General features: G+C 38.1%; 1 protein-coding gene across 1 annotated transcript in view; it reads right to left on the bottom strand.

The window, feature by feature from the left end:
• Nucleotides 1-24305, bottom strand: part of DNAH8 (dynein axonemal heavy chain 8) — a 332098-nt gene that overhangs the window by 269787 nt on the left and 38006 nt on the right. The window contains exons 9-17 of the mRNA XM_034660654.1: nucleotides 21373-21570; nucleotides 15757-15833; nucleotides 14361-14460; nucleotides 13417-13536; nucleotides 11476-11611; nucleotides 7950-8137; nucleotides 5195-5275; nucleotides 4674-4790; nucleotides 2927-3046 (exon numbers count right to left, since the gene is read on the bottom strand). Of these exons, the coding sequence (XP_034516545.1) occupies nucleotides 2927-3046; nucleotides 4674-4790; nucleotides 5195-5275; nucleotides 7950-8137; nucleotides 11476-11611; nucleotides 13417-13536; nucleotides 14361-14460; nucleotides 15757-15833; nucleotides 21373-21570 (1137 nt within the window). The remainder of the gene's footprint in view (nucleotides 1-2926; nucleotides 3047-4673; nucleotides 4791-5194; nucleotides 5276-7949; nucleotides 8138-11475; nucleotides 11612-13416; nucleotides 13537-14360; nucleotides 14461-15756; nucleotides 15834-21372; nucleotides 21571-24305) is intronic.

Genomic DNA, 24305 nt, shown 5'->3' with positions numbered 1-24305 from the left:
ACTATGCTTATTGTAGTGAGCATTGAGTAATGTATAGAATTGTCAAATCACTGTGTTGTTCATCTGAAACTAATTTAACATTGCATGTCATGTATACTTCAATAATTATAAAAGAGAGATAGGCACCTAATCATATTTTCTTCCTGAAAAACAGTATATTGTACCAGCACCATTTAAATAATCCATCATTTTTCCCATTGAACTAAAATATTACCTTTGACATGTATTAATTTTTTATTGTGATCTTTTTCTCCTAGATTCTTTATTTTGTTCCTCTAAATTATATTTTTTTTCTGTTAATGCCACATTGATTTGATTACAATGGCTTAAAGTATTTTCATTTTTTATTCTCTATTCTTCATTATTCATCATTTTAAAATAATATAATTTAATCCAGTTTATGAAAATAAATGTATAGGAATTCTAATTGAAAGTGCATTAAATTTACACAGTAATATGCAAAGAAAATAACAGATTTTTCACAGTAGGTTAAAAACAAAATCCAGCTAAATGTTCTTTAGAAGAGAAAACCTAAATAGGAGAACCCAGACTGGTTGGAAAAAAACAGAATAGAAAGAGATATATCTAGAACATAATAACCAAACAAGTCTTTTGTAGCTAAAATACTGTCAAATAACATAGTCGTCAAAGATTAAAAGCTTAACAATGATAGAAGGAACAAATGGCCAGGAAGACACAATCATTTTAAATTTGCATGCTCCAAGAACAGGATGTAAAAATGGGTTATTTAGTGTTGTCTCTGTTACAGCCAACGTCCCAGGGCTGAGAACAAATGACTTTAAGAACCTACACATTATGAAGAAGGCAGTTCTTGAATATGGTAGCAGTGGAGGCAACTATCAGCCCTTTGCCCATCTTGAGATTATAGAAAGGAAGCTTGATCATTGGTAGAGATGAGGTAGAAGTAAGTGTAGGCTGTTGGTGGGAATGTAAGCTGGTGCAGCCACTCTGGAAAACAGTGTGGAGGTCCCTTAAAAAGTTAAAAATAGAGCTACCCTATGATCCAGCAATTGCACTACTGGGTGTTTACCCCAAAGATACAGACGTAGTAAAGAGAAGGGCCATATGCACCCCAATGTTCATAGCTGCATTGTCCACAATAGCCAAATCATGGAAGGAGCCGAGATGCCCTTCAACAGATGACTGGATTAAGAAGCTGTGGTCCATATATACAATGGAATATTCCTCAGCCATCAGAAAGAACGATTACCCAACATTTGCAGCAACATGGACGGCACTGGAGGAGATAATGCTAAGTGAAATAAGTCAAGCAGAGAAAGACAATTATCATATGATTTCTCTCATCTATGGAACATAAGAACTAGGATGATCGGTAGGGGAAGAAAGGGATAAAGAAAAGGGGGGTAATCAGAAGGGGGAATGAAACATGAGAGACTATGGACTATGAGAAACAAACTGAAGACTTCAGAGGGGAGGGGGTGGGGGAATGGGATAGACTGGTGATGGGTAGGCTGGTGAAGGGTATTAAGGAGGGCACGTATTGCTTGGTGCACTGGGTGTTATACGCAGATAATGAATCATGGAATTCTATACTACATCAAAAACTAAGGATGTGGGGCGCCTGGGTGGCACAGCGGTTAAGCGTCTGCCTTCGGCTCAGGGCGTGATCCCGGCGTTATGGGATCAAGCCCCACATCAGGCTCCTCTGCTATGAGCCTGCTTCTTGCTCTCCCACTCCCCCTGCTTGTGTTCCCTCTCTCGCTGGCTGTCTCTATCTCTGTCGAATAAATAAATAAAATCTTTTAAAAAATTATAAAAAAAAAAAAACCACTGCCTTCCTTTAAAAAAAAAAAACTAAGGATGTACTGAATGGTGACTAACATAACATAATAAAAAATTATTATAAAAAAAAAAGAAATAAGTGTAGGGTACTTCAAAGGAACGACTCAGAGACCTTGACCTATGTCCTCTAGAATTTGCACATGGAAGGGCTGACCCATGCCTAAATTGTCCTAAGGCAAGAGGCCAGCTGGCTACCCAAACCTCTAAAGGCAAGAAGAGGCTGCATTTCCATAGAAAGAGGGGCAAAAGCACTTGTATCCCATGGGCTGGATTGGACCCCTTGAGATAGAGCCACCCTTGCTTGACACAAGCAGGGTGACCCAAACCAACAGGGTGAGTGTAGGTGAAGCACACGGCAGGAAAGAAAGAAAAAAAAAAATCTGGTTCAAGACATAAAGTGAGTGTTTCTGAGAGAGACTGCTATGTGCAAGGCCTCAAAAATGGCTAGACAGGGTTCCTGTCTCTGTGATTTTGAGCCAATGGAGGATAAATAGGCACTCAAAGAATTTCAGTATATTGTGATGCTGACGAGATGAGGTTTTGTCCTGTAGAGACTGGATGCCACTGCTGCTGAAGGATTTAAGATCATGAGTGGCAATGTGGAGAATGGATATGACGGGGCCAAATACGGAAGCAGAGAAACCAGTTAGATCATAACACCGATTGCTAAACTCAGAATGAGCCTTAAGGACCTGACATAGGAAGGGGGTAGTAAGTATGGAAAAGAAGAGGCAATTCAAGTAAACTTGGAGTAAAAGGCAAAACCTCGCTAAGCCTTAAGACTGACTGGATTTAGGAAATGGGAGTGAGGAAAGGATTCCAGATGACTCTCAGATTTCCGTGAGTGGCTTAAGGGTAGGTTTGTGATAATTAAAACCAAGAGGTACTCAATATTGTCCACCGAAGGAAGAACAATGAACCACTGCTGGAAACCCAGGAGACTCTAGACTGAGGTTGAAGATATTAGTAAGATCATGTCTAGGGTGTGGCCTGGGATCTTTATATGCTATGGACAGAGATTTCCACTCTTAGATTATAAATTCACATTTTAAGTTTATGAGCCAGGATTTCTACAATTAAAACATAATACATAAATGCATACCTCATTGAGCACCAACATATCTTCTACTTTGGTAGCACCACTTTCAGGCAGGGAAATTAACAGAGTTTTGGCTATCTCCTTCAGAACTGTATCAATATGCATTTCACACAAGTCACTGATCTACCAACAAGAAAAAAAAATGTAGAGGAAAACTCTTCTTTCATCCAAATGTACTTGAGTTATGAACTAATTTAGGGGGCTATATCTAGAAACTTGGGTCCTGAGCCAAGCACAGTTTGGTGGAAATTTTAGGAGTACATCCACAAAGAAGTCTTGATGTGGAACTAAAGTTTTATACAGCAGCATCATGTGCCATAATCTCATATGTGTTATCTCTTTTAATCCATGACTCACTCACTATCCAAGTTACACAGGTAAAGGAACAAAGGCTCAGATCAGTAAAGTAACCTGGGAAGGAACGCATAGATAGCATAAGGCAGATCATTGTAGCTAGGTTTAGCTGACTCCCAAGCCTCCAAGTTTTGTGTATTGTACCATGCTGCCATCACAGACCAGCACATCTAAAAAGGCATGCATGTTCCATGGAGCAACGTTCTCAGAAATCAATAGACAGTCTCCAATTAAATGAATGCCTCATCTAACTAATGGTAGATGTATTATTATTAATACTTAAGCACTCCATTCTGCCATCACCCACAGTCTACCATTATCCCATTTTCTAAACTGCCCGGTGGAGTCGAACTACCATTTTAACATACTGAAGGCAAGTAATTCAGAGGCAAAAACAAGGCAACCCTAAATGAAAAGGGCCTAAAGTAGCTAGAGAAACATAAAGCATTGTATTTTTAACTTAATAGGAGTCCTTTTAGTTAAAAGTTACATCCTTTAGGGGCACCTGGGTGGCTCAGTCGTTAAGGCGTCTGCCTTCGGCTCAGGTCGTGATCCCAGGGTCCTGGGATCCAGCGCCGCCATCGGGCTCCCTGCTCCACTGGGAGCCTGCCTCTTCCTCTCCCACTCCCCCTGCTTGTGTTCCCTCCCTCGCTGGCTATCTCTCTCACTGTCAAATAAAGAAATAAAACCTTAAAAAAAAAAAGTTATACTCTTTAAATAGCTTTCATAGTATGGTGACTAACATAACATAATAAAAAAAATTAATATTAAAAAACAAAAAACAAACAAACAAAAAAAACACTTAGCCCTATTAGTCACTGGAAGAAAACAGAAGATATAAAATCTGTCATTAATTTTGCAAAAAATCATAAAAAAGATCTTTCTGTCTCCCAATAAATAAATACATAAATAAATAAAAGCCTATTTTGAAAGTTGCAAACACTGAAATAAATAAATAAATAGCTTTCATAGATAAGCAAACTATTCCTTATAGCCTGAGTATGAATGTATGTAGTTTTTTAATTTATTTTTTTTTTATTTTTAAAGATTTTATTTACTTATTTATTTGACACAGAGAGAGACAGCCAGCGAGAGAGGANTCATAGATAAGCAAACTATTCCTTATAGCCTGAGTATGAATGTATGTAGTTTTTTAATTTATTTTTTTTTATTTTTAAAGATTTTATTTACTTATTTATTTGACACAGAGAGAGACAGCCAGCGAGAGAGAGAGCACAAGCAGGGGGAGTGGGAGAGGAAGAGGCAGGCTCCCAGCAGAGAAGCCTGATGTGGGGCTCGATCCCAGAACGCTGGGATCACACCCTGAGCCGAAGGCCGATGCTTAATGACTGAGCCAACCAGGCACCCCATTTTTTAAAAAATGTATCTATCATACCTTCTTTAAAAGTTGATTGAACATATCCAAAACTGAGTCAACTTCTTGAAAGAAGCTTTCCAGGGTTAAAGATGACCATGTTAATATTGTGAGCCCTTGTCTCAACACAGATTCCACCTAGAAAAAGAAAAAAAAAATGTAGCAGCTTCCATGATTAACAGGAACATCTGTGTTTATAAAGAAGGCTTTCTTTTATTACCTGGAAATATTATAGGCTATATTTCCTTAATTATATTTTGCTCCATTATACCTGGTAAAGGTGACTTTGTTTTTTAATCATCTGTGGCTGTCCATGAAGAATCATGGATTCTTAGAAAGTGCTCATTATTGAGATTTAGTTGTTTTTCAAAGGCAACAAAACTTGTTGACAAGAAATCATTGTATAGGAAAAATAGAGCTATAATGTTGAACTAGAAAGACAGAAGATCTAGGCAATAGATGTTCTAAAATCCATAATCTGTAGAACGGGGATCTAATTTTAAGCAACAGGGAAATCAATATAAACCTTCAGCATTACCAACCTTTTTCATTTTAGGGGTCATCAGATTGACAAACACCGAAGGCACTTCCTGACATAAGTCATCATAATATTGCAGAAGACCCTGTTGGAAGTCAAAATAGTATGTGTGACTTTAATTTATTTTAAAGCAAGTCATATTTTGATTCATACCAGGAAGGTTTCATTATACCTGTTTCCTTATAGTCCTGCCAATCTTAAGGCTACCCGCCTATATTTATATTAATTTACCATACTTTTTCCTCCCCTGTAAATTACCTTAGCATCGCCTTTAAACAGCAAGTCAGTGGAGCTTTCTAGAGTTGCACGTTTCATATTTATTATTTAATTCTCTTTCTATATTTACGCTATTTCAAATAGCTCAGATAATTATCTTTTCATGATATCTGATATTATACATTTCCCCCCTTTCTTTTACTTGTCTTCTGACACATTATAAGCATATTTCTTTTCTTGAATCAAAATAAATGTATGCACAGTTAGAGTTAAAAGGCTTATCTATTTTCTTTTAGATATTCTCTAGAGATGAATCATAATGATCAATTTTTGATCATTTTGTAATTTATTGCATGGTGTGATGGGAAATGTGGATTCAAGTTAATTCTGCCCCAAATAAATAATATTAAGCTGTTTCGATGTTTACTTAATAGTTTTGAAGTTATTAATTCCTTGCCTCCTTTTCTGTTCCTAATCTCCTATTTGCACATCAGTATTTTAATACTATAAAGAAGAAACAAGGGAATATAACACTGTATGTTAACTATACTGGCATATAAAAATAAAAAAATAAATAAAATAAAATAAAGAATAAACAAAGGAACAGAATAGAGATCCCAGAAATAAATCCACATGCATATTGTCAATTAATGTACAAAGACGCAAGAATATACAAAGGAGCCAAAACTATACAATAGTAAAAGGGCAGTCTCTTTAATAAATAGTGTTGGGAAAACTGGACAGTCACAAGCAAAAGAAAGAAACTGGACACCTATCTTATAACACACACACACACACATACATACACACACACATCAACTCAAAATGGATTAAAGACTTAAATTTAAGACCTGAAACTATAAAACTGCAAAAAGAAAACACGGGGGTCAGCACCTTGACATCGGTCTTGGCAGTGATTTTTGGATTTAACACCAATAGCACAAGCAACCAAAGCAAAAATAAACAAGTGGACTATATCAAACTCAAAGCTTCTGCACAACAAAGGAAACTATCAACAATATGAAAAGGCAGCCTATGGGAGAAAATATTTACAAATCATGTATCTGATAAAGAGCTAATAGCTGAAATATATAAGGAACTCACTCACACAACTCAATAGCAAAAAACTCCAACAATCCAGTTAAAACATGTGCAAAGGAATTGGACATTTTTTCCAAAGAAGACACACAAATAGCCAATAGGTACGTGAAAATGTAGTCAATATCACTAACCATCTGGGAAATGCAAATCAAAACCACAATGAGATGGTACCTCACACTTGTTAGAATGGCTGTTCTCAAAAAGAGGTAACAAGTGTTGGCCAGGATATGGAGAAAACGGAACCCTTGTGCACTGCTGGTGTGGATGTAAATTGGTGCAGCCACTATGGAAAACAGTATGGAGGCTCCTCAAACAGTTAAAAATAAAAATACCATATGATGTAGCAATTCCACTTCTGAATGTAGATCTACAGGAAATGAAATCAGGATCTCGAAGAGATATCTGCACTCCCATGTTCACTGCAGCATTATTTATAATAGCCAAGATACAGAAACATCCATCAATAGATGAAAGGATAAATAGGGTACATATACAATGGAATATTATTTAGCCATGAGAAAGAAAGACATCCTGCCATTTGCAACAACATGGATGGACCTTGAAAGCCTTATGCTAAATGAAATAAGGCAGAGAAAGACAAATGCTGTAGATCTCACTTACATGTAGAATCTTAAAAAGCTGAACTTGTAAAAACAGTAGAAAAGCGGTCGCCAGGGGTTGGGGGTGGGGAGGCAACAGGAAGAGGTTGGTAAAAGGGTACAAGCTTTCAGGTATAAGACGAATAAGGACTGAAGATCCAGTGTATAACATGGTGTCTGTAACTGATAATACTATATCATATAATTGAATTTTGCTAAGAGAGAAGGACTTAAACATTCTCACCAAAAAGAAACAAATATATGTGTATATATTAACAAATATATACTGTTTCTTTTTGGTTTAATATACATAATATATATTTTATATATATTATGTATATTATATATATGAGGTGATGAATGAACTACATGAGAGGAATCCTTTCATAACATATATTTATATCAAATCATCATGTACACTTTAAATATCTTACAATTTTATTTGTCAACCGTACCTCAATAAAGCTGAAGAAAAATGAAAAGAATCGACAAAGTAACAAATTTCCTCTCAATACCACATCAGCACAACTGCAGCAATGTATTTCTCTTTTACAAAAAAAAAAAAAACCCTCCTTCAAAAACAATTTTATAAAATATAATCTATCTTGGGCGCCTGGGTGGCTCAGTCAGTTGGGCATCAGACTCGGTTTCAGCACAGGTCATGATCTCAAAATCGAAGGCTCAAGGCCCGAATCAGGCTCTGCACTGAGTCGGCTTCAGATTCTTTCTCCCTTTGCCCCCTGTACCCGCTCACACTTGTGCACGCATGCGTACGCTCTCTTTTCACTCACTCTCTCTCAAATAAATAAAATCTTTAAAATATATGTATACAATCTATCTTACCTGCAAATGCAATTTGTCTGCTTTCAATTTACTTTCCAATTTTAGCAATTTCTTTGCCTGTTCTGGTACATCCAGCTTCATTTTTAGCATGCACTTAGTTTCCCGAACAACTTCTAGAATTTTGGGATCAAAATTAACCAGCAATTTCCCAGTTTCTGGGTGTCGCACAAAAAGCGTGGCTTGTAAAGCTACAAATAAATGATTACTGACATTAGTTTTTCTGGATTTCCTTTCTGCTTCCAGCCGCGTTTACACACCTGCCTTCCCCACTGGCTACTGACTTCTCATTGAACAAGAGTGTTGGATATCCCAGGTGATGAAGCGTAGCATCTGACATGTAGTCAGCGCTCAAAACTTAAATATTGAGGGGCGCCTGGGTGGCACAGCGGTTAGGCGTCTGCCCTTCGGCTCAGGGCGTGATCCCGGCGTTATGGGATCGAGCCCCACGTCAGGCTCCTCTGCTATGAGCCTGCTTCTTCCTCTCCCACTCCCCCTGCTTGTGTTCCCTCTCTCGCTGGCTGTCTCTATCTCTGTTGAATAAATAATAAAATCTTTAAAAAAAAAAAAAACTTAAATATTGAATGCAGAATGTCTGCAAACTCATAAGAACAGATCGGGAGAGATAAAGATGAATGAAGAACAGACAGCCTTCGTGCTATGAACTGCAGCACTTTTCTGAGTGGGTCTAAGAGAGCTAAAATGCAATGTAGTTTCTTTTCACAGGTTGTGATTTCACCCCTGGGAGAGAACTGGAAGGTGTGCACAACTATTAAACATGACATATCTCACATGACAAACCTTTTTCCACAACAAACCCCAAACTGCTTTAAGGAATTAAGCCTCCATCTTGAATGTCTGGTAACTAAGCTCAATATCAGTAAGAAATATTTATTAAACACCATGGCGTTGTGAGCTTCTAAGACATAGAGGAAGGTTTTTTTTTATGCTACACCTAAACTACTACCTGAACATCATTCATATAAATCGGAATTTGCAGGCATGCTTTATTATGAATTGAAATATATAATCCCTTAGCTTGTTATCCTAACATGAATTACTTCTAGAGTCATAATAATGACACACTTCTAGATGAGTATGTGCTAGCTTAAATTGTATCCTATATTAACAAACACTACTAACATGAGACTTTCTTACGTATCTTCCAAGCCTCACGTTACTTCAGAGAATGTGGCTGCACCGAATTTCTTGTAAAATGAAATAGTCTATATATTCCTTTGAAGTTAGTTGACTTTTATTCATCAGATAAAATTAGTCTTGAAATGGTTCTTAATGATGCTGGTTGCATGAGGATTTCAACTAAAAATTTTACCTAATTCATTTGGAATCTTTTTAAAATTGGACTGGAAATCATTTATCCTCCCAAGTAAATTCCAAAATAACCTTGGAACACTCATTTAATGAAATCTATCTTCCTTAAGGCTGTACTGAGCTTTCTTGAAAGGACAAAATGGTCAGCAAAACCACTAAGAAAAACGACAGCCAGGAAGTCAGCTCCAGGACTGAGTGACATTTCATTAAACTTTATAGAGCAACCATCTAAAAGAGGCCAATTCCAGGTCCTCAATTATTATTCTGAGTTCCTATATGGTTAAATTTAGCCATGTCAATATAATAAGAAGTCTTGCGGAGCAATTCATTTCCACTAACCTGTGTTCATGGGAAAGGCAGATTTAAATCCCAGCTTTGCCACTTCCTAGCTGTGGGATGAGCTCGTGCAAGTGACTTAATCTCTTAGTGCCTCAGTTTCCTCATCTATAAAATGAGGAAAATTACAGCTCCTCGTAGGGTCACCATGAGGATTAAAGGAAGCTGTGTGTATAAAGTGTTTTGACAAAGCTTGGACTACGTAAGTGTTTGTTATCGCTGACTGTTAGTTAAAGGATACAAAGATGAAACAGAGAGAATATCCTTGGAACGTGAAGGAGAGATGAGACAGATCCCTAAAGCTGTAAATGTCATGAGAAAGAAGAGCAGATAAATTGTGTAGAGGACTCCGGAGGAGGAAGACATTATTTTCTGCTGTGGAAGAATATAGAGGGGTTATATGGAAAAGGTGACCGGTGAACTTGTTTTTGAACATGTGCGCTAAGAGGAAAAACCACCAGGACAAAAGAAAAGTACAAAAACGTATGATATTGTAGAAGCAAGATAGTCCCTGCTTCAAACTAAAGCTAACAATTCTGTTTTGTCCTTTTCCGTAATGTGAACTTTCTGTCTCTCTTGATGCTCCCTGAGAGCGTTGCTCATTAGCTGGTTTTCAGTAGGGTCCTTGGGTCCTACCATAGTCATTACCCAGAAACAGCTGGCCTGGTACGAGTGGCTTCTTAAAGGCTAAACTAAGGGGCCAGTTGGGGAAGACAACCTGCAGGTTGGGACCCTGTCCTCCAGAACGGAGACATGAGCAAATCAATGGCTGGCAACAGTGACGTGTCCTCAAAGAGCTAAGATATATGGGTCTGGAACCGCGAGGCAGAAAAAGAGCGGCCCCTCTTAGACCACCACTCCCAGTGACCCAACCACAGGATTTGTACTTCCTGTGTCTGCAATTTTGTACCCTGCTGGAGTGGGGATCCTGGCATGTGAGGGAGAAGGCTTTCTGTCCGGGGACACAGTCGGGGTTCCACCAATATTACAGATAAGAGCTTAAGATTAAGATGGGACAAAGCAGGAACCTGAACTGACCAACAATTGAGCCCCCACAGTAACATACACCCCAGGTGATGGCAGCATGGATGCATGGTGGCTTGAAACCATCCATCCCCTGCCTCACAGCAGACTCCGCCCAATGCTTCGGCACCTTGCAGAGGTACTTAGACACAGCCCTAATACTGTGACTTTCCTGGAGCTCAAAAGTGAAGTTAAATTCGGTTATAGAAAAAGAAAGAATGGAAGGGAGGGACGAAGACAAGCAAAGTGCAATTCTTTCTCCCCTGATCGGGACTGAGATTTGAATCTATAACATGACAAAACTGAGTATGAGGGGCACCTGGGTGGCTCAGTCGTTAAGTGTCTACCTTCAGCTCAGGTCATGATCCCAGGGTCCTGGAATTGGGCCCCCCACCCACCCACCGCCCCGCATCAGGTTCCCTGCTCAGCAGGAAGCCTGCTTCTCCCTCTCCCACTCCCCCTGCTTATGCTCCTTCTCTCCCTGTCTCTCTCTCTGTTAAATAAATAAATAAAATCTTTAAAAAAAAAAAACTGAGTATGAAGACTTCCCCTAAATCTGTGGAGAAATATCTATGAAGGGTCTCAAAATTTACTTTTAAATACTGTTTTTTTAGTGGGAAGTCACAATCGAAGTACCAACTTTAAGGTGATGGCAACTTTTGCTTACAAAATCAGAATATTATTAACAACTGTAAAAAAAATAATTGTATCATCCCCAAATCTAAATCTAATCATCATAATATTGTATCAAAGGGATGTAAAAGTTCTCCAGAACCATGACTTCATTCAAAATCACCCAACACCCCCTCCATAGCATCACTGCGTTTCTTATACACACCATACTGTAACTGCGAGACCTCTCTGACCCAGGCTGTGTGATAGACCACCTCAAATTCCACCAGAACATAGGAAATTTTGTTATACTGACGAATAACAGCTTTACCTTCCGCGCTTGACAAAATTTCTGAGTTTTTCTGTTTTTGTAAGGGGAAAAAAAAGATTTATAATTAAAAGACTGCTGATTGTTTTCATATCCCAATCAGAAAGCTGTTGGTATTTAAAATGTCACCAAGTAATTATGCCTTAGATTTTGTCTCAGAGTAAAAGAGAGATAAGGAAAGCCATACAAACTAGAGACAGAAGTAGAGAAACGTTACTGCTGGAAAGGGAACACTGGAAAAGGAAATAAAGGATTTAAGAAAGAAAGGTCTCTAGCCTTAACAGCTGGCCAGGCTGAGAGCCTCTGCCTTCAGTTCTCTATTCCCTCCCCACGATTCTGGATATCAGTTTTGTATTTTCTATACTGTGTAGGTTTGAAATATTTAAATAAAAATAATATTTGGAGCGCCTGGGTGGCGCAGTCGTTAAGCGTCTGCCTTCGGCTCAGGGCGTGATCCCAGTGTTCTGGGATGGAGCCCCATATCAGGCTCTTCCGCTAGGAGCCTGCTTCTCCCTCTTCCACTCCCTCTGCTTGTGTTCCCTCTCTCGCTGGCTGTCTCTCTCAAATAAATAAATAAAATCTTAAAATAATAATAATAATAATAAGATTAAATAAAAAGGGAAAAAAGATACAATGGACTGATTTTCCTTGACCTGTATCAGGGAAAATCTCCAAATTCCAGCACTGAAAAAAAAAAAGTAACTGTATATCAAAGAACAAAAACCAAATTTCTTTATATAAACATAGAACGTTTTATGTTTCGATTTGCAGAGGGCAAAAACAAAAAACAGGGCAAACTTGGCTCTGTCAGGCAGAGTCAATCAGCAAAGGAGTCCCCACCCTGGCTGCTTTTTTAAGGCCCAGCTTTGAATTTTTTTTTTTTACAAAGAGTGAGAACAGTGAAATGATCAACAGCAGCCAAACGGAAACAATAAAAACTTAACATCCAAGAATGCTTAAATACTAAATTACTTGCCAGACTATGTTTGGTACTTATTTTGTTCTTTACTTAGGCATAAGATGCCGCCCTAAGCAAACCAACTCTGTTTTGTGAGTCTGTCTCTTTACAAAAGCCAAACCAAACCAAACCAAAAACAAAGAGAAGGCAAACTGGCAATTTCAGAGAGCCAATGGGGCCTAAGAGTGTCCTGGGGCTTTGTAGAAATCTAATAATTTTAAGGAAACAGAGGAGGCGTGTACTCTATTAATACTTTGCTCTAGATCTCAATTCTTTATTCAGGAACATACTAAGAGGGTCTTCACCTTCACTAACACAAGTCAGCAACCTGTCCGTCCACACATAGAAGGAATCTTCAGGACTACACCTAGACTCCATTGTTTTCAAACAGTAACTATTTAAAAGCCTTGATGAAGTATCCTATATTACTAAAAGTCATAAAGTTGTAAGATTCTTCCCCTTAAAGATTAACTGTAATGAAGTGAGCTTTCCTACCAAAACATGAGAGAATTGGTTTAGTGTCCCTCAAGCATATTTATAAACTAAATTTTCTTTGTCTCGGGCGCCTGGGTGGCTCAGTTAGTTAAGCATCTGCCTTCCTCTCAGGTCATGATCCCAGGGTCCTGGGATCGAGTCCCACATCGGGCTCCCTGATCAGCAGGGAGTCTGCTTCTCCCTCTACCCTTTCCTCCTGCTCATGCTTTCTCTCTCTCAAATAAATAAATAAAATCTTTTTTAAATAAATGAATAAATAAATTTTCTTTGACTCATGAAAGCATTAGCTCTAACTACTTGATTGGACATCAAACATTACAGGATAAAATATGTCTTGTATTAAAACCATGATAATCCTCATACTGTAAATGTAACTATTGACTTACAAAGAAATAGTTGATGGGTTCGCTTATCCGACGATAGAGCTGCCTCACCCAAAGTATTTTTCCTGCTACAGGGGGCATGTTGCGAGCAAGAGGAGGGTCATCTTTTTGAGAATGATAAAGCTGTAATTAAAGATCTGGTATTAATGTTTAAAATTCAGTACAATGGAAAAGGCAAAAAAGTATTCAATACATTTGTATTCCCATGTTTTATACACAGGAGGTAGTCAATAAATATGTAAGTGCACTTCAGAGATAATCTGTGGCTCAGAAACTATGATGTTTACAATATATGACATTTAATTCTCTCTTAACCCTTATTTCCCATTACATATTTTTTTTTTCTGTATTTTATCCCCAGTTTTCAGGAGATCTTCAAATAAGGGAGCATATAAGCTATACTATATCTGTTATCATCTTCAGAACCCGTATTTCTGTATGCAGAAATATTAACTTCAATGGGCTTTCCTATACACACATAAATGCTGTTGCAAAAATCAAACCAAAGCAGTTGTTAAGAGCATGGGGATGTAAATCTGGCTATCCAATGACATACACTGTCCACACCTTCCCACATAGAGAGGGGCGCATCAGAGGTACTTAGCAGTGAAGGGATCATTCTGAGAAGCTTGGCACAAGATGATAATGGCAAATACTTTCATAATACTTTTCTTTTTGTACTAAAATACTATTCTACTATTTTGTACTAAAATACACCCAGGGACTCCTGGGTTGCTTAGTCAGTTAAGCGTCTGCCTTCAGCTCGGGTCATGATCTCTGGGTCCCAGGATCGAGCCCCACCTCGGGCTCCCTGCTAATCGGGGAGTCTACTTCTCTCTCTCTCTGACCATCCCCACTGCTTGTTCTCTCTCTCTCTCTCAAATAAATAAATAAATAAAATCTTTAAAAAAATAAAATACTATTCTATTTACAAACATGATCCTTGCCTTCTTAGTAGCTTCAAGTTCAGCCACATAACACTGAAGAATACGCTCAATTGTATGGTTTATTTCTGACTGAAGACAAGGGATTTGCAGTTTCTGGAATCTAAAAGTAATTGAAAGTGAATAATTCAAAAGTAAATGAGAAACATACTTAAGAATTGCTGCCATCCTAAAAATCCATTCATTCACTCACTTTGACAAGTACTCGTACCAAGCATCATCCATGGTCCCAGGATACAGTGAGGAACACAACAGGTTCCAGCACTCTTGGAGCCTCCAGTTATGTTATTGAAAATGCAGATTTCATCAGGAGTTACATAAATAATTATTTAAAGTACAAGGGTACTAGAAATGCATATATCAGGGGAACCCAGCCAAGTCTGGGAAGTTCAGAAAGACTTCCCTTAGAAGGAGAAATTTAAACTGAAATTGAAAAGATGCAAGGGGGGTTGGCTTAGCAAAGGTGGAGGCCAGCACGTGGAGCATCCCTCTGCCAGTATTAATGCTCCCATAATTCCAAATGGCCATATCATAACAATGATCTGTTGGCCAAATATCACTTCGCCTTTCAGACCAAGTGATCCACAGGAAGCACTAGGACAATAACATCCTGATAATAAAGTGAATTTACACCAGCATACGATAGGTAAAAAGAGAAACAGACGGACAAAAAGAGAAATAGAAAGAAATCACCAAGAAATTAGTACTGCCATCTGCCTCTTCAGTACTTTCACTTGTCAAAATCATTTCATAAGTCTGGCTTGACTCTTTCAGCAGTGTCATGAGGTAAGGTCTCACAGGTATGTTCCATCATTACAGAGACGTGGAACTCTAGCAAAATGGGCCCAAACCCAGAGGCACTGGCTCTCAGGAAAGGTTTCCCAAAGGGTCCCTAACATAGCCCATGAGCCCTCCCTGAGCTCGAAGAAAATGGCCTGTAGTCCAGGCTGTCCTTCCTGCCCTTCGGGGGAGCACTGTTGTCAGGATAGAGGAAGAGGAAGAAGCAGGAGCACTCCGGAGGGAAAATGGGAAGTTTGAGGATCTACTGCCCTTAGATAATTTCACTTTTGGAAATCCTTGCAGTTTGCAGAATTAAATATTATTTGCTCCCTTTCCAATAATGTCTATGAAATTAACCTCAAAAATATTACATAGCTGGAGGAAAAATCATGTGAAATAATTTCATTTTCTTATTGGAAGACTTCTGCTTTAAAAAAATGCAATGAAAAACATCATACTATATTTCACATTTTTACCAGTCTACTTAATGGTAATTGAAAGATTAATGTTTGTAAGTCTTAAAGTTTACAGAGGAGAGATTTCCAAAAATATCTTATTTGAAATTATATTTTCAGATACAAAGTTATCACACCTAGAAACTACACTGCTTAATAAATACCTTTGAAGAAGCTGAAGGGCCTGCTGAGAAGATAAGATTTTTCCAAAAGTACTGTTCATAAATGCTTGTATTTGTATCTAAAATAAAATATTAATATTCCATTGATTTGGGGCATTAAGGAAAAGATTGTTTTTGCTTAATAACAATTGATGATTTTTCTACAGAATCAAAATAGCCTGAAACATACCTACCATCTAACATCTAGAACTGTGCTATCCAGCATGGTGGCCACATGTGGCTACTGAGTACTTGAAATGTCACTACTTGGAAGGAAGATGTGCTCTAAAGTAAAGTACACACTAGATTTCAAAGGTTTAGCACATACACACAACAAGAATGTAAAACATCTCAATGATTTTTATCTCAACATGTAAAATGGTAGTATTTTGAATATTTAGGTTGAAAAAAGTATATTACTAAAATTAATTTCACCTGCTTCTTTCAGTTACTATTCATGTGGCTCTAGAAAAATTAAAATTATATATGTGGTTTGCATTTGCTGTTTATTATTTATTGGATATGACCAACCTAGAGATTTCTAAAAAGAGCATATGTCCCTTACCAAGCATATTTCTTGAAACATTCAGAATTTCTAAGCGTATTTGGAGAGCAATGTAATGACAGTATAGACACCCAGGGTCAACAGGTGTCATTTTCCAACACTGCTGCTCTCAGAAACCTCTTTGCAGCATTAAGGAAGAACAAGAAGAAGAAAATATTTTTCTAAGACTCCCACCATCTTTAGCAATGAACTCCAAACTCCTGGTACCCAACCAATGGAACTGATGCACTCTTTGCCAATTACCTTCACTTATATATTGCTATAGTCTACTAATATAGGCCATGTTTATTAATAAAATTTGGGAAAGGAAGGAAAATTTAAACACTGACACCTCTTTGAAAATATTAAAAATTTAAGATGACCTCTAAATACACTGAAAGCTAAAATTTGTATCTAAGACCACAGAAAAGCCTTTATAATATATAATCTTTATTAATAAATCATAAAAATACGGAATGCAGCAAAAGTAGTTCAAAGAGGGAAGTTTATAGCAACACAGGCCTGCCTCAAGAAGCAAGAAAAATCTCAAATACACAACCTAACCATATACATAAAGGAGCTAGAAAAAGAAGAATAAATAAAACCCAAAACTAGCAGAAGGAAGAAATTAATAAATTTTATAGCAGAAATAAATGACATAAAAACTGAAAAACAAAACAAAACAAACAAAAAAACAATAGAACAGATCAATGACCCCAGGAGCTCATTCTTTGAGAAGATCAACAAAATTGATAAGTCTCTAGCCAGACTCATAAAAGAAAAAGAGAAAGAGGACTCAAATAAAATCACTAATGAAAAAGGAGAAATAACCAACCCTACAGAAGTACAAACAATTGTAACAGAATATTATGAAAACCTATATACCAACAAATTGGACAACTTAGAAGAAATGATAAATTCCTAGAAACATATGACTTCCCAAAACTAAAGTAGAAAAAAATAGAAAATTTGAACAAACCAATTACCAGCAATGAAATTGAATCAGTTATCAAGACTCCAAATAAACAAAACCCCAGGATCAGACTGTCTCACAGGCAAATTCTACCAAACACTTAACAAAGGGTCAATACCCATTCTTCTCAAACTATTCCAAAAAATAGGAGAGGAAAGAAGACTTCCAAATTCATTCCAAGAGGCCAGTATCACCCTGATACCCAAACCAGATAAAGACATCACAAAAAAAGAGAACTACAGGCCATTATCTGTCATGAATAGAGATGCAAAAGTCCCCAACAAAATATTAGCAAACCAAATCCAACAATACATTTAAAAAATCATATACCATGATCAAGTGGGATTTATTTCATGGATGCAGGGGTGGTTTAATATCCACAAAACAATTGATGTGATACATCAGTAAGAGAAAAGGATAAAAACCATATGAAAATTCAATAGATGCAGAAAAAGCATTCGACAAATTATAACATCCATTCATGATTTAAAAAAAAAAAAACCCTCTGCAAAGTAGGCCTACAGGGAATATATCTCAACATAATAAAGGCCTTATACAAATAACCCACACCCAAAATCACACTCAGTGGTGAAAAACTGAGAGCTTTTACCTTAAGGTCAGGAATTAGTCCATTCTCACCACTTTTATTCAACATAGTACTGGAAGTCCTAGCCACAGCAGTCAGACAACAAAAAGAAATAAAAGGCATTCAAACTGGTGAGGAAGAAGTAAAACTCTCACTATTTGCAGATGACATGACACTATATATAAAAAACCCTAAAGACTCCACCAAAAAACTACTAGAACTGATAAATATATTCAGTAAAGTCACAGGATACAAAATCAGCATACAGAAATCTTTTGCATTCCTATACACCAGTAATGAAGCAGCAGACAATAAAATTAAGAAAACCATCCCATTTACAATTATATCAAAACCAATAAAATATCTAGGAATAAACTTAACCAAAGAGGTGAAAGACCTCTACTCTGAAAACTATAAAACAGTAATGAAAGAAATTCAAGACAACATAAAGAAATGGAAAGGCGTTCCGTGTTCATGAGTTGGAAGAAGAAATATTGTTAAAATGTCTATACTACCTAAAGCAATCTTCAGATTTAATGTAATCCCTATCAAAAGACCCACAGCATTTCTCACAGACTTAGAACAAACAACCTTAAAGTGTGTATGGAACCACAAAAAAACCTGAATAGGCAAAGCAATCTTGAAAAAGAAAAAACTGGAGGTATCACAATTCCAGATTTCAAGTTATATTACAAAGTGGTAGTAATTAAAATGGTATGGTACTGGCATAAAAATAGACACATAGATCAATGGAATAGAACAGAAAACCCAGAAATGAACCAACAATTAATATGGTCAATTAATCTTCGACAAAGGAGGAATGAATATACAATGGGAAAATGACAGTCTCTTCAACAAATGGTGTTGGGAAAACTGGACAGCCGCATGCAAAAGGATGAAACTGGGCGACTTTCTTTCACCACACACAAAAATAAACTCAAAATGGATTAAAGACCTAAATGTGAGCCCTGAAACCATAAAAGTCCTTGAAGAGAGCACAGGCAGTAATCTCTCTGACACTGGCCCTACTAATATTTTTCTAGATATGTCTCCTGAGGCAAGGGGGAAAAAGCAAAAACAAACTACTGGGTCTATATCAAAATAAAAAGCTTCTGCACAGCAAAGGAAACAACAAAACTAAGACAACCTACTGAATGGGAGAAGATATTTGCAAATGATGTATCCAATAAAGGATTAGTATCCAAAATACATGAAGAACTGATACAACTCAATACCCAAAAATAAATAATCCAGTTAAAAAATGGGCAGGGGGCACCTGGACAGCTCCAGCGCTTAAGCATCTGATTCTTGATTTCAGCTCAGGTCATGATCTCAGGGTCACGGGATCAAGCCATGCATCAGGCTTCATGCTCTCAGGCTCCATGCTGAACATGGAGCCTTCTTGGGGTTTTCACTCTCCCTCTCCCTCTGCCCCTCCCTCTCTCTCCCTCTCAAATAAAATAAAATAAAATAAAATAAAATAAAATAAAATAAAATAAAATAAAATAAAATAAATTGTTTAAATGGGCAGAAGACAGATATTTCTCCAAAGAAGACATACAAATGGCCAACAGATACATGAAAAGAGGCTCAACATCACTTATCATCAGGGAAATGCAAATCAAAATTACAATGAGACATCAGAATGGCTAAAATCAACAACACAAGAAACAACAGATGTTGGTGAGGATGTGGAGAAAAAGAAAGCCTCTTGCACTGTTGGTAGGAATGCAGATTGGTGCAGCCATTGTGGAAAACTGTATAGAGGTTCCTTAAAAAATTAAAAATAGAACTACTCTAAGATCCAGTAATCACACTACTGGGTATTTACACAAAAATGACAAAAACGCTAATTCAAAAATTTACATCCTCTATGTTTATTGAAGCATTATTTACAATATCCAAACTATGCAAGCAGCCCAAGTGTTCATCGACAGATGAATGGATGAAGATGTGATATATAAACACAAAGGAATATTATTCAGCTATAAAAAAGAATGAAATCTCGCCATTTGCAACAACATGGATAGAGCTAGAGCATAATGCTGAGTGAAACAAGTCAGTCAGAGGAAGACAAATATATGGTTTCACTCATATGTGGAATTTAAGAAACAAAACAAATGAGCAAAGGAAAAAAAAGAGAGCGAGACAAACCAAAAAACAGACTTTTAACTCTAGAGAACAAACTGATCGTTACCAGAGGAGAGGTGGGTGGGAGGATGGGGGAAATAGGGGATGGGGATTAAAGAATACACTTATCATGATAAAACATAAAATAAAATGATAAAAAGCAAATTATAAAAATAATTTAAGTGAGGTGTCTGTTAAGCTTCTGACTTCGGTTCAGGTTATGACCTCAGGGTCCTGGGATCAAGCCCCACGTTGGGCTCCCCACTCAGCGAGGAGTCTGCATGTCTCTCTGCTTCTGCCCCTCCCCCTGCTTGTGTGCGCTCTCTCTCGCTCTCTCTCAAATAAATAAAATCTTTTTTAAAAATTTAAGCATTAAATTAAAAAAAAAACCTCACAAACTTCCATTGCCATAAAGATGTAACTCCTAAAGCATTTTAGAAGCAATCTCCACCCTGCCCAACTAGCCAAACACTAGAAGCAATATAACTAAAACATTTCTTAATATCAAATAGTTTAACTTCCAAAAACTGAAAGGAAATCTATGCCAAAACCAAAATGTATTGTTAGAATTTTAGGATCATTCTTATTTATATTGCCCAGATTACCTTAATATAATTTTTAAAGAATCTTTAAAAAATAAATGAAAAAAATATATATAATTTTCCTCACCTTCACGGCAAGAATTTCAGATTCAGAAAGTGGACAGAGTATACTCCTCTCCCTCTCTCTACCTCCAGGACATTCTGCAGCAAAGAGGAGACCATTCCCTGGGGCTAAGCCTGGGTCTACAGTAGTTTACAGTAAGATAGTAACTGAGGTCATGTAAGCCGAAAAGGTGGGAGTGAAATACGTTGCAGTCTCACCAGACATACTTTTTAAGTATCCTTCATACTTCCATGTCCCTTAAGCTATGACAAACAGGATGAGGTCTTCTTTAGAGCTGTCCTCTAAGCTGCAGACAGATGTGGCCCTAAAGTACAAGGCCAAGGGGAGAGTGATCCATCTTCCTAACCTGTCCTCAACTCTTTTCATACTTAAAACAAAGAATAAGGATTACACATTTTCTCTTAGCCTGGAAAAATGACATTGGCTCTGTGGCACAACAAAAATCAAATACAAATTCCAATGCAAACTAAAAATGAACCCTAGCTATAACAACCCCTTGGGCTTCTGGTTATTCATTGACATCTTTTATTGAATATGCTCATTTTTCATTAAAGAAAAGATGGAAAATACTTTGTGGACTAGTTAAAAATTTTTTCACACCAGCAAATCGTTTTGATCAATTACACAAGAGTAACTTCTAATAAATAGCAAATATGTGAATTCCAATACTATTGGTTACATTTCAGCTTTACTAAAGTAAAAGTATGTATAATTACTTACCTCTAAGCCATTGATTTTTGTCATGAAATCTGAGAAATCTATATCAAATTCTGTCCTTCTTGGATCCAGAATGTCATATTGTTTTTTCTTAACCCCTTGATATATGTTTTTGAATTTTATCGACATAATATCTATTCCCTCTATGGTGGAATTACTCAAGGCTGAATATGTTTGCACAACAGTTATCATTTCTGTAATCTTAAAAAGAGAAGTGTATTTTAGAAATGGGATATTAGCATCCTTCCCTAGAATAAACTGTTTATGAGTCATTAATTTAAAAAATAAACCAAGGGGCACCTGGCTGATTCAGTTAGCAGAGCGTGTGACTCTTGATCTTGGGGTTGTGAGTTTGAGCCCCATGCTAGGTGTGGAGATTACTTAAAATCTTTAGGGCTGCCTGGGTGGCGCAGTCATTGAGCATCTGACTCTTGGTTTCGGCTCAGGTAGTGACGTCAGGGTGGGGAGATGAGTTCCGCACACGGCTCTGCACTCAGCGCAGAGTCTTCTTGGGTTTCTCTCTTCCTCTTCCTCTGTCAATACCCCCTGTGCTAGGAGGCACGTGCGCACTCTCTCTCTCAAAGTAACTAAATAAAAATTAAAAGTAAAAAAACAAACCAATAAACAGCTCCCAAGATCATATAGCTAAAACCAGCCAGAGGAGATAAAACAGAAGACAAATCTCTGCCACCAATCATTACTATTCCTAGACTATTTCTATCATATCCAGAGTTTACTACATTTCTCGGATTTTGATCACCTTTTCTCTCAAGAAAGGGAAAGGAAAGTAATTGAGTAAAAGCTCTTAGAGAGGTCTGAATAGTTTCATCCTTTTGCTCTGGAGAATTTTCTGAAAATCTTTCCACTGAATCACTAGATTCAAAAGCTTTAGTGTTCTTCGTGGCCCTCACCACAGTTCTGATATGTAAGACTAGCATAAATCCACATCTGTTTTCCATTTCACCTGCATCCAGGCAACCGAAGGCCCAAGAAGCCTGAACACAACTGGTCACTTGTGATCCCTAAGAGCCCTGGGAAACCCTCAAAATGAACTGCACTGCACAAATGGTTGCCTCTTGCTCAATGTACCAACACCACCTACTTCACATATACAAAAATAAAAATCCTTCACGACTACAGGCTACTTAGTTCCTGAATCTTCATCAGTGATTCCCCACTTTGATTCCTGCTTTGGAAAACAATGCTCAAAGCTCTCCAGGGAGGGCCCATGGGTCCAATGGCCAAATAGAAAATAAACCTGTTTTCAGGGGATTCCTCCAAATATTACACACCATGAAGACAACACTACCGGTCCTTCTAACAAGCCTGCAGAATTCACATAAACTCCCTGCACAAGTCAACCCAGACGACCATTTTCAGAGCAACTTTCACTCTTACACCATTATTTCTGTACACTTCCAAACCCCACTGTCATCCTAAAAGCCAGGCCAAACCTGGAGGAAATACGGACTGCCTGCAATTTGCGGCATGCTCTTTATACTGTATGTAAGGATGAGAAATACCTGGGTCTCCTACCAACACATACAGTCCACCCACCTTAAAAAACAAAAACAAACAAGAACTCGAATTACCCACATGCTCTGCTCTTCTAACCTGCCAAGACACTGCCCATTATCCCTTCCCCTGCCACCTGGCCCCAACAGCCAGACACTGGGATAGAATTCTTGTCACTAACACATCCTCCATTTTGTCCATGAGTGGATGAAGAATCATCAAGAGGCAAAGACAGCAGTCAGTTCCATGCTTGGCCTTTCGAACTCAGCCAGGGCCTCTCCCACCCCCAACACCACATAGCAATAATGTGAAAGCCAGTCATGGTGATCAACCATGACCATGCTCCTAATTGCCCTCATCTTGGCTTTTTCGTCAGCTCTCTCCTTATCTGCTTCTGACCCCTCTGTATTGACAACTGACTTATCCCTTCTCTGCTCACCAGCCTTGGCACCCTTTCCAGTTCTCGACTTGCTATGCTTGTCTCATCTCAGTGTCACTCCACCCCACCTACAAGGCTCCAGTCCCTTAAACCTCCCCCCAGCAATACCAGTTTCCCATCCCCTCTCTTCTCTCCCACATGCGTTTGGGGTGAGAAGAAAACAACACTAAAGAGAGGGCTCTGGAAAACACAAATATTCACCAAAAATCATATGGCAGGAAGAGGAAGAAGGAAGGATACTGTACATCCTTAATTCTGGCTCGTTAGGACAGACTCACACTTAATGCACCATCAAGTCTCCACCCACCAACAGAATGTGTACTTAGGCAACCTAGTGATACACTAGAACCTTCCTCACTTGTTCATAAACATTTCTGCCTAACTCTGAGGTCTCAGCTCTCCAACCCCAACCTCAGTGCCGTCTGTCCTGTGACTTTGCCACGTGTTCATCCTGACATCCCAATTTCTACTTTCTCAAATAGGTTCTCAGTTAGCGTGCCCTTCCGACTCTCCTTTTCTACTATTTCCGAGTTTATAGAGGTAGCCCAACAGTGGTCCCTCCTGTGGCCCACTCATCAGGGGAAGCCCAACCAGGCAGCTCAGTAACCACCTCTGGGAGATTATACGAAACCCTGGCCACACATCAGGGTATATTTTATAGCCCTATCTTTGCAAATCTGGATACCAGTATTCACCAGTTACACTTGGGAGTGATGCTTATCAACTAAGGGATTCTCAGTACAGGGGAACTGAGATAACCTAGCAACCAGAATGCACTTTAGGTGAGGTCTCTGGGGCGGGGGGTGATGCATTAGATTGCTGAGCCCTTGTGGCATGAAGTTGTGTCCTTAAGATTAGAGGCAGGGCTTCTCCAGAGATAGAGTCAGGTAAGTAGCTAGTGTAGCTGGCCATTACCGCCCACTCCCTCTAGCATCAGGAATGTTCAGGCTGCTACTTCATGGATAGATGACCATTACCCCCG

This window comes from Ailuropoda melanoleuca, chromosome 5, assembly GCF_002007445.2.
Source record: "Ailuropoda melanoleuca isolate Jingjing chromosome 5, ASM200744v2, whole genome shotgun sequence".
Lineage (NCBI taxonomy): Eukaryota > Metazoa > Chordata > Mammalia > Carnivora > Ursidae > Ailuropoda > Ailuropoda melanoleuca.
This window is presented reverse-complemented; position numbering and strand designations above follow the sequence as displayed.